This window comes from Leiobunum rupestre, chromosome 8, assembly GCF_980474605.1.
Source record: "Leiobunum rupestre chromosome 8, qqLeiRupe1.1.hap1, whole genome shotgun sequence".
Classification (NCBI taxonomy): Eukaryota; Metazoa; Arthropoda; class Arachnida; order Opiliones; family Sclerosomatidae; genus Leiobunum; species Leiobunum rupestre.
Window position 1 is genome coordinate 59,367,740 of NC_143391.1, and position 11,403 is coordinate 59,379,142.

The window sequence follows — 11,403 nt, forward strand, 5'->3', positions numbered from 1 at the left end:
GATATTTACCTGCTTGTTAAAAGGTACCCTCGTGAAGTCGTGGTAGTTGAACAACAAAGTAGGCTAAGGCTTAACACGACCGGGAAAAAATGGCTTAGTTCCCACGATGCTCTTAAGTAATAGCAGGGTCTTTTTGGAGTGCGTAGCGATGCATCGCTGCGTGCTGCCACGTTTTAAAACGCAAATGATTCCAGGCCGGAGCGCTTCCGCAGCCGTTACGAAAATTATTATAAAATGAATTTCAAAATTTTGTAAATTATTTTAATCGTGTAAATTTGTGCTACTAGAGGGTTAAAGTAATATTCATTTTAGATTAATTAATTGGTTCGTATTTTAAATAGCTCAGCCCGATCACGTTTGGTATACAAATTTATGGTACCCTGAATGTGGTTTTCGATGGTTACGGTCGGTCGGCAAAACAACTTTGTTTAATTCAATTAATTTAATAATAAGGTGTATCCGCTATGTACAAAATAATACACAATGATCCGAGTTTTTTAATTCTTTAGCCATTACCCGCCTAAATCTAGTGATCCGGGTTCGATTCCATACCGTTTAAATATTGCTAATTAAAATTAAAAAATTGCACTGAATTGTCTTTAAAAAAAGCTCAGCTCAAATTTTATTATTAATTATATAAATAATGTATAACAAAACTATTAAAGAAACAATTGTCTCTTCCAAAATTAAAAAGCATAAAGAATGGCAGAGAAACGTTAAGCTTTATGTTTAAAAAAAATGTCCGGTGCAGTAAGTGTCGGTGGCTCAACGGTTAAGCACTCGCTCGGAGGGCAGAGCGCGGGAGTTCTATTCACGGTAGCCGGATTTGTTAATTCATTTGTATAATTACTAATACGCGAGTCACAACATTTCAATTTCTTCTGTGCAATAATTTAAATCGAACCCAAAATTTCGTTATATTTATCATGGAAGAATAAAGCTTTCTTCGTCCATGTATTTACATAAGAAGCGAAAAATAAAACACTATTGATATACGCTTTTGATGAAACTGAATTTCTAATTTTCAACAAAGTGATTTAAAGGGGCTCCAAAGTTCGGTGGCAAAAAAAGAAAAGAAAATTGAGCATGCTTTTCATTCCCCCAACCCCTCACTCGGCCTTGGCAGAGTCAACCGTATATTTCGCACTTTACGGACTTTACACACATTTTGCCACCAAACTTTGGAGCCCCTTTAAGTATCGGAGGTTCTTTGGTACTGGTAGAACGCCCGCCTGTCATGCAGGAGGACTCGGATTCGAAACCCACCCGATGCAATCACAAGTAAGACATATACCGTGAACATTTGTTGGAAACCTTGCCATTTGGATGCTTAGACGTCAAAAGCATCGTGAAATTTTTTTGAACGCAGAGGCTTATGCGTGTTCGTTAAGGTTGAGCAAAACGTCGTCTGCTAAACTTCGGCTGCTCACAAAGTCGCTTGGATACACTATTTAGCTCGCGTAAGTGTCGTCACTTTTTATAGCAGACGACACAGCAGCCGAGAGCTCACTCGACCAACGATCTTTTGTGCTGTGGCGTCACCAGGATTTCAAAACTGGTGGCGCTTAAGCCATTAGCACTGGTCAGGGGCGTCCTATAGTGAGTGATATGGGGGAGGCGGGGAGCTCCCAAAAAGGTTTTTAAAGTTGAAATATTGAGGCCGACTATGAAAAATTAAATTTTTGATGCCCATTTTTAAGTTCGAAGAAACGTTTCGACAAGTGAATTGGAAAAATTGGGAATTTTAGGTGTCGCTTCTCGGAAATTTTAGGTGGCGCTTCAGAAATTTGACAGGTGGCTCAAGCGCCGCCTAAAACACCCTAGCGACGCCACTTCTTTTGTGTAAACTGCTGTTAAATTGAATGGATGTAGAACTTGTAGTCAAAATTTAACGCCAGGATGACTGTTGAATTGAACTTGAAAGGTTTTTATTAAATTTGAACGCCAAGGTGAATGTTTTTTCAAAATTGAAAGGAATTAGTAAAATTAGAACGTCAATTTGAAAGCTTTTTTAAAATTGAATGGTAGCGGTTAAATTTGAATGCCTATTTGAAGCGGCATTCAAAATTGAATAGTGTTATTCCGTTTTGAAAGGAAATTGAATGCTTTTTTTTTAGAGTCTAGGTCAGACAAAACATCTGGGAGACGAGCACTAAGCTTACTTTCTTCTTCGCGAATATATTCTTCAAGTCGCGTCTTAATGTCGTTCTTAGTCTCGAGTATGGTACCGTCAAAAGCTTTAATCTGTTGGTCTTGAATTACAGGATTAATTGGTCGAAATAGACTCCAAAACTTCTTACTGGCAAGGTTTCCAGCAGTTTTTATATCCTCTTCAGTTTCCGCGTCGATTAGTTTTTTTTACGAGTGACTAAAATGGCAACTTGTTTCTTTTTCTCCAGAAATAAAGACCAATGGTATTGTATCACGTCTTCGCCGTAATAATCCTTATTTTTCGCGAAGCGCCGATAGATCCGTTTAGCCTCCCTTCTTTCTGTACCCGCTTCTTCGAGTCAGTTGACGTTCTGCCTAATATTGAAGTGGCGACATCTCGAATTGACAAACTGAAGTCATCGTACGACAGCCTTTTCTCGGAGCACTTTTCATCAACAGACTCGCCAAAATATTTCAAAAGATCCGGATTAGTAGTTCGCCACCGAACTTTGCATTGAGTTATAGGCGCGTCCTTTTTACGCGAAATCCTAAGACGGAATTCAGAGATCAGCGCGTTGTGATCACTTCCGAAACTGTGCTCGTCAGACTCATCTATCGTGAACTTCACCAAATGTCTCTTTAGGTTCACGTTACATAGTCCATAGTCGATACACGATGAAAGCCAATGCGCACACCACGTTATCCTTCCAACACACTCAGACGTCGTGAGATTTAGAATTTCCACCTCGTTAGAAAGTGACCATGCAAAAAATAACTTTCCATCAAATGACTATTGAAGTCTCCTACTAGATAGACTAGTCAATCGCCTTCAGGGTTCAAAGTTGCAAGGTCCGTAGTCATACATTCGAAAATGTTACGATTCCACTCTTGAACCGTCACTCCACCACCGGTAGCCAAATACACGTCTCCCAACAAAATAGTAATTGTCATTGTTTCTAAGTCCAGCCACATATGTTCTTTACAACGAAACAATAGTGCGCACTTGATTTCGTCCTTCACGAGCACACCGATTCCTCCCCCTCCTTTGTCCCTGCCGCTGCGATTTACACCATACCAAATAAAACCTGGTTGGAGTTCGGGGGTTTCTTAGAAAAGTCTCGGCCAATCAAAAAATCAACGTATCATTTTTAATCATCTTCGCCTGTAGCTCGTTTTCGTCCTTCCCTTTCAACATTTACAAATCCAATTTTCAGATGATTCTGAGACGACCTCCTTCGACCACGGTGGCCTTTCCTTTTCCTAGGTGACAGGGACCTCCTGAGGCATCATTGTTCTTCTTTGGACGTTGAGGGTTCCATTACCGATACCTTGATATGACGCTCAGTATTCCTCGAACGACTACGAAACGTTTTCCGAGCCCATTGCTCGCGGCGAGTTAAATCTCGACGAATGTAGATCCTCTCGAAACCAGGTTTATCCTTTAGGGTCTTGGCCGAATCAAGGACGGTTTTCTTCATTTCAATATGTCCCAAACTTAATCGAACAGGGCCGGATCGGCCATTAGCACCCTTTTAACGATCACACCTCGAAACCACAATCAAGTTTGCTTCCAACGCTATGGAACTTTCTAGCCACTGAGCCGCTCTAGCGCAATCCGAAAACTCCTTTTCTTCCGCTCCGAAGACCATAACATTTTTAGCTCGATCTTCCTGGTCCTTTATTTCCTGGGCTACCCTTCTTGCCGCTTTATCGAGGGTCGAACCCTTTAAATTGGGAGTAAACGCTCTACCAACCACCTCATCCAGTCTCTGAGTCGTCATCTTTAACTTATCCAATTCAGACTCAGTGTCTGCCACGAATTTAGTAAGCTTCGCGTTCGTTGTCCCCCAGTCGTTAGACACAGCTTCAAAGTTATAATTTATCAGAATACGCTCCTTTTGTAACTCCGCAGTCACAATCTTTTGACAGTGAATTTCCATATCCAGTCGGAACTCGGAAAGTTTGGACATCATTTCATTCATCAGATTATTCTGTAAATCTTCAAAATTATCTTCGAAAGACGTAGCCATTAAATCAACGATGGACTGTAGCTGACGCTCTTCATCGTAGTCGCCGTTGCCCTTCTTTGGACATGAAGGTTTCGTTGCGGGTAATTTTGGAGAAGTAGAATAACGTCGAAAACCCATTGGAGTTGAACTTTTGTCTTGAGAAACCTCCGAAGGTCTGTATTCCGCCTGACTTCTCAGACGACACTGCAACGATGATATAACGAGCGATTGCGACATTTTAAAAATCTCGTGAAAAAACGCGAGGCATGAAAAGCAATTCTTAAATTTATCACGCGCGTCGAAAATAACGACTTGAAAACGTTCCAAAGCCTAATTAGGCTTAAAACCGACGAAATCAGCGAAAAACCGAAACTCGTAAGCCGCGAAACCAAGAAAACCAGACAAAATTATGCAAAAATAACCGCGAAACCGACCACCTTGCACCTTTAAATACTAAAAAAGATCAGTTGCGAAAGGTAAACAAACCAAATTTCAGCAGTTTCTCCACAACGCCTTTGGTAAGAGAAGTAGCGAGAATTTTTAAAGCCGATCTCGTGTTCTGATTGTTGGTCTGTTTATCCTGAAGCCTTTCGAGAGTATCGACGACTGCAGCCACAATTTCCGCCACCATGAGGACCATGTCGTTAGCCGAGAGTAGGACCCGTGGAGCAGCTGTCTCCGGTTTCGTTGGAGCGGTCGCTACCGGCAGTGCTTGACGACGTGGCGAGGTACTCCTGGGACGAGCAGCGTGAGCATACCTTTTTTGACGGACGATGGCACGCGCTTCCCTGAAGCTGACATCCTCGGTTCGGCGGACTTGCAAGACCCGGTGTTCCCTTTCCAAAGAGGGGCACCCCGAAGACTTGGAGCTGTGAGCGCCCTTGCAATTAACGCAATAAGCTGTCTCCGAGCAACGTTTGTTTGGATCAAAAGCATGATCCTTTCCACACGTGGCGCAGACTTCGTGTGTAACTGTGGACCGACAGGCAGAGGCAAGGTACCCATAACGCCTGCACCTGTTGCATTTTAATGGGCGAGGAGTGTACTCCATAACTGCGAAGCTCATGCCATAGCAGAAAATCTTCCGAGGGACGGACTCTTTTGGAAATCCGATGACGTATGTGTTAGTGCGGCCACCTAGGCGACGGACGGACGGACGGACTTAAAAGCTTGGTGTCGAGAAATAAAAGCCTCCTCAATATCGCTTTTCGAAATGTCCGTCGGAACGTGCATAATTAATTCTTCGCAACGCAACGTCCGAGGTCGACAGGGAGCCCGCCAGTCCAAATTTAAAATCGCCGAAAGAGGTCACTGATTTGATCTCATTAACATGCGCCTCTGTTTGTGGGAAGACCAGCAAGTCCCCTTGCGGGAGGGGCTGGAAAGTTACCCCTTCTCCAAAAACACTAACGGTATGCTCGTGTAGCTTCTTCGTACCCAGGTTTGTTAATTATTCTCCTTCCAAAACCGGTTTCAGGTGGAAGGGGGGGGGAGCCCGCTCCTGCGAGGAGGCGCCCCACGTCTCGGAGATTCCTGTGATGCACGGGGGGGGGGGGGGACGTCGCACGTAGGAATATTCCCCCGAGCTCGGCGAGCGTAAGCGCTTGTTCGGACTACCTCGGCGGTCCACAACGGTGTACCCGGTCAAATCCTCTTCAGCTGGGTCAACTAGCTCCATGGTTTGAGATTCGCCGGTGATTTCCGAAGAAGTAGCCATTGTCCCGAAAAGAACCAAAAGGCGCTGGTGAAAAATTCAGGACGGGGAAAACTAACTAACTAAGGAGGGAAGGGAACTGGGATAGCAATTAAAAAAGAAAGTATGCCGAGTTGGCTTAGAAACAAAATGAAACTAGAGGAGGGAAAAGAAAGAGAAGGAGACAAAAAAGACACGTCCTTTCTCACCAAATCCAGCGAACGATGAGGGCGGGTTGCTGCATGTTTGTGGATTACTATCGCGGATTTTCTCCACTTGGTGGTGTTTTGTAGCGGACACTCTGAAATCGGAGTTATAGCGTTGGCATTGTAGATTTGTAGTCCAGGTGTAAATGGTCTTAGCTAGAACTTATTTGTCTGTTAGAAATAATCCACCCAAAAACCATTCGGTTAAAAATAGCAAGGTCCTTTAAACAAAAACGTCACGTCCTATATTACTCCAAGCCATAAAAGTAGTGAAATCAAATAACGGGCAAGATGTGTAATTATATTCCCATAAACCAAGGTTGGTAAAATACTGCGTATAATAAGGTTAGCTCTTTCGACGGGGTCTGTAGAGAAGCGCTTCAGCGGGTACGTTGGGGGGCTTGGCAACTACCGGCCCACCTTCAGTGCGAAGAGAGGAGAGACTAGAGAAATCAGTCGAATTCCTATTAAAAGAAAGTACGCGGTATAGAAAATAAATACGTGCGGTCGTTTTCCCTTCAATTTTACACTTGTTTTTGGCACTATAAATTTCTGTAAGTATTATATTCTCTAAATTATTAAAACTTCCAGTATTAGCTGACATTAAACCCAGAACTTTTATAAGCATAGGGCCTAGGCCTCATATTATTATAAATTAATAGTGAAATTGTAAATGTGATAGTTTTAAGGTAAAGTTGGAAAGGAAATTAAGATTTAAATTTTTATCAATAACCTAACTAATGAACGTATGCCATTATTTTCAAAATATCCAAGAGAGATTGTTTTTTGTTATTTAAAAATGAGAACTAGAATTAAATATTTAAATTCAAATAGTATTACTGAGGCCCAAGACAGGAAAGAAGATAAGAAAACTAAAAAATAGTAGTTAAGTTTAAAAAATAAGCTGCCTTTTTGTTCAGTTGACAGATTTAAACGGAACAATATAATCCTTTTTTAATGAATTTCAAAATGTTTATTTTCAATATTAAAATTTTCCTATTTTTTATTTTAATGAAAGTTTTATTAAAAAATATAGTTCTTTCTTCTGACCACGTCCGACCACATTAATTGAAAAACCCAAAAATAATTCCAACGTATTTATATTCTTTCACATTCTCCCAAGATTATGCAAATTCACCACATTTTTGCATTTTTTTTACCCATGACAGACAAACTACATGGTACTTATAAGACACCCTACTCTCCGTGTCTACGGGAAAACCGTTAACCAGCTACGTCACTCGCGCGGTAGAAAGAGAGCTAGCGAGTTTTCTCAAAAGGAACGCCGGGCAAAAACGCGAATGCGCTCCCCTTGCCCATAAACGTCCTAAACTGGACTTATTTATTGGCAAGTGATGTGCTCTGAAGTAATATGCTAGACCTTACGCGTCCTAAGTGTTTTACTGAGTTAAAATCCTTTGTACAGCCATAAAACATTTCCAAGAGAATGGCTAATATTAGAATCGCATTTAAACTAAACGAAAAGTTGGTTATACTTTTTGCATTTTCGGTAACATTACACGGAACTTGGGTAAACTTAGAATTGCCCAAAAATTAGCTTGGTTTTAAGTAGATTGAAGGTCATATTGGAAAAATAAGATGTTATTGTAACGAAAAAGGTAAGGCATATACGCTAGATATCAAATTTAATCAAATAGCCCCTTGCAATTAAAATATTAAATAATATGGTTTTAAAGTCAGTGACTGTGCTTCTAGTTTCCTGCAGGTGCACGCGCTGGTAGCGTAGGCCTGCCGGCGACGATGGTTCCCATTGTAACTGCATTTAGTTCGTTTCGCGAGGAGGGACCCCTGGCCAGAGCCCTTAATAAACGATTCGGTCCAAACAATATTAACTTGCTTTCCATTTCGGGATTGGCGGGTAATTCCCCTAATCCCTTCAGTTGAAAACATGATTCCCATCATTTCCTTTTTTTATTTACGAAACCAAAAATAACGAGGGTGCCAAGCCTCTTTTATACACATGAGTATATAAAGACTTTTCCAAAATTAACTGTATTTTGTAAAACGGATATTGGTGTGCGCGAGTTTTGTGGAATGTGTAGTTTGGGATTTTTGAAGAAAAACCCAATGACGTAGGGATGACGTTTTTCATGAACGGCTATCTTTCGGACTCTACGGAGCGACGGTAGATTGGAGTGACCGGACCAAAGGAAGATGAAGGCAGTGTCGAACCGCGATTTAAAAGATGCGAGATATCCCTGATTAATGAGCGTCGCGTAACCGTCGCTCGGGTGAAATGTGTAATTCTTAAAAAGAAAAACTGAATTACCGCTGTAAAAAGTACCAGCCAGAATCGGACGCCGACTCCAAGCATGGACACCATCAGCAAGCACAACTCGAACGTTGGAAGAATGGATCGCCGCCATTATAGAGCTTCGCTCGGATAATTTAAGTATATTATAAAACTTACGAAACTCAATCTCAAATTGATTTGGCCTTGCTGCCGTGAATGTAACCTTCGAACGTATCAGTAGGAGTGTCCCCAATCATCAGGGTTTTTCAATGTACAGGTAGAAAGGGGGTCGGCACCGGAAGTCCCCGCTTCCTTCCCCCTTCCGGCAGGTGGCGCGGGGGGGTCGACATTTTCCTCGGGGATCGAGGTCATTGACCTCCGCAGAGTGGCGCGCGCGCTGATTGGCTGGCGCGGGGAGCACGTGGTTACCTGCGCGCTGATTGGCTGGCGCGGCGCGTGTACTGCGCGCTAATTGGCTGGCGCGAAATTATTCAAAATGGCGCTGATTGGTTGGTGTTTTGGCGCGAAAAGGGGTCAGTACTCCTTTAACGGAATTCCCAGGCTCGCTATACTCGGGCATTGTTAAAGTGGTGACAGGTTTGATTGATTGAGCAGGTGTAGAAATAACTTAGCGGCGCAAATACCTTTAGTGACAATACCGAGAGAAAAACCTATTAATTATGTCATCGAATTAAATTGAGTCGCGCTGGAAATGCGTTAGTGAACAATCCTTTCGCATAGTCATGGTAGAACCGGTTCATTCCGCTTTCGTTAAGTAATTAATCATTTTGACAAATTGACAATAAGACTGTCACGCGATTATTTTGTTCTTTCCCCCCCTTATCTTGCGAGTATAAAAGAAACCGCCCAACGGTCAATTTCGCAGAAGCGACTAACAGCGCACCCACTCTCCGACGACCAATCAGCAAGATGGTAATTATGTTTTTGAAATTTTTTAAGCGAGATTAGTTTTTAATCTCTATATGTCTTAGGCAGCCCGAGACGACATTAAGCTCGATTATGACACTCCCCCAACAGCACCAGTGAAGTTGCCCGAAGTATACGCTAGAAAATCAAAAGTCGGCGAAGTAATTAAAAAAAATAAACCTCGACAATTATTCGCGGGGAAAGGGGCTAACCAAGACATAGAAAAATTAACAAAGAATACCACTTGGCACGATATTGTATTAGAATTCTCCGAGCTCGGAGATTTGGGCGTTAAAATAACGACCTTTGACCAAAAAATATATATAGATATAAGGCGTTACGCCACGCACGTAGCATCCAGTCTTCCGCAACCGACTAAACAGGGTGTATGCGTTAAACTAGAATCAGGACCCCAGCTTAAAGCAGCCTTAGAAGACGTCAAGGACCAAGACGCCGTTTACCTAATTGAGGGTGATAAAATAGAAATTCGCCATAGCCAGGCCACCGGTCACACTTGCTTGACCAAAAATTCTGGTTCCTCATTTGCAAAATCGCTGACCCTATACGGCAGAAGAGACATTCACGACGTCCTACGGTTATTCGGGGAAGTGACTCTACGCTACGACGAAATTCGTAAATTACAATGACTCAAGAAGCCCCTCTCGATTTAAGTACCAGGTTTCGACCTGAGAACTATTATTCGGTTACTAAAATTATCTCTCGGACTTCCAAAAAATACAAATGTAAAACTTTAGAATTCAAGTGCGAGTTCAAAAACTTGGACGATCTCAACCACGCGCGAATAGAAACCCAATTAAACGAAATTTTCCAATCCCTATTAAACGAAATTAGCGATGAAAATCAGGGTTATAGTCGTATCAGAATAGCGGTCAGTTCGGACGAACTCGAAGAGCCCATTAATTTCCAATTTATGAACCTAAACGAGTTGACGGCCGATAGAATTTTAAGCGGTATCGAGCAGGTAGCCCAGTCCCATAAGAATTTATACTTTGAGGCCCCCCTAAAATTCGACGTAATTCTTCTACAAGACACCAATATGAGTGGTAGACGAAAAAATATTCGTAACAGGACTATAGAGTGCTTAGATAATTATATTGAACAGGGCAATACCTTTATCCCGATTCGCAATTCTGATAATCTGTGTTTTGCGAGGGCGGTTGCGGTAGGACAGTGTCTCGCTGACTACCAAGAATTAAAAAATAAAGGCCAATCCAAAAATTTTAATATGAATGATCTAGATTATATTCGTAATGTCAACCATCCAAAACAAAAAAAAGCGGCCTTAGCATTACACAGATTATCAAAAGTTCCCCCAGGTCCTGTTGAAATAAAAGACATTCCTAAATTCCAAAATGTCTTGCCCGATTATCAAATTATCTTACTCGATTCCGATTCCAATTTTGACCCAATTTATTTAGGCCACTTTCAACCCAAACAAATCTTTCTCCTTAAATTAGGAAACCACGTTCACGTAGTGAGGTCTTACGCCGCCATGTTCGGGGGAAAAGGGTACTGTCCATTTTGTTTGAAAGTTTTTGGGAATAGCAAAGAAAAAAAGCAGCACAATTGCGAGGGCCCCGTTATCTGTAAGCGGTGTCTCGACACGAATGTTTCGCATACCGAAACTAGTCAACGTTGCGCCAACTGCTTTAGATATTTTTCGGGGAATACGTGCTCCCAAAAGCATATAGAATTAGGGACGTGCGACAAACTCAAACGTTGCCTAACTTGCGGTAAAGAGTTTGAAGGGGAGCACGTATGCGATTTGAAATGTCACTACTGCAAAATTGAGCACCCGAAAAATGCGTGTTTTGTTCAACCTATCACGTTACCGGAAAATTCCACCAGAATCCTTTACTTTGATTTTGAAACTTTAGTCGACAATGACGAGATTAAACCCGTTCTGCTAATTACCGCTATGCAAGACAGTCCGTACTCTGAAACGTACGATTACCGTACCTTTACCGGCTTTAATTGCGTCGAGACGTTTTTAGATTACTTATTGGAGAGTCAGGTCGTTGCAAAAAAGGGTAAAACCAAATATTCAAAGGTCGAACCAGTTTTCAAAAACATTACGTGCATTTCGCATTTTGGGTCTGGATTTGATAGTTTACTCGTTTTAAAAGGAGTTCTGACCCGGCC

General features: G+C 42.0%; 1 protein-coding gene across 1 annotated transcript; it reads left to right on the top strand.

The window, feature by feature from the left end:
- The first annotated feature begins 9,209 nt into the window (after positions 1 to 9,209).
- Positions 9,210 to 10,296, top strand: LOC149933807 (uncharacterized). Its single transcript, XM_090156742.1, has 2 exons — positions 9,210 to 9,246; positions 9,306 to 10,296. Exons 1-2 carry the CDS (start codon positions 9,244 to 9,246, stop codon positions 9,885 to 9,887), a joined length of 585 nt encoding a protein of 194 aa, XP_090012868.1. The 5' UTR covers positions 9,210 to 9,243; the 3' UTR covers positions 9,888 to 10,296.
- The last annotated feature ends 1,107 nt before the right edge of the window (positions 10,297 to 11,403 follow it).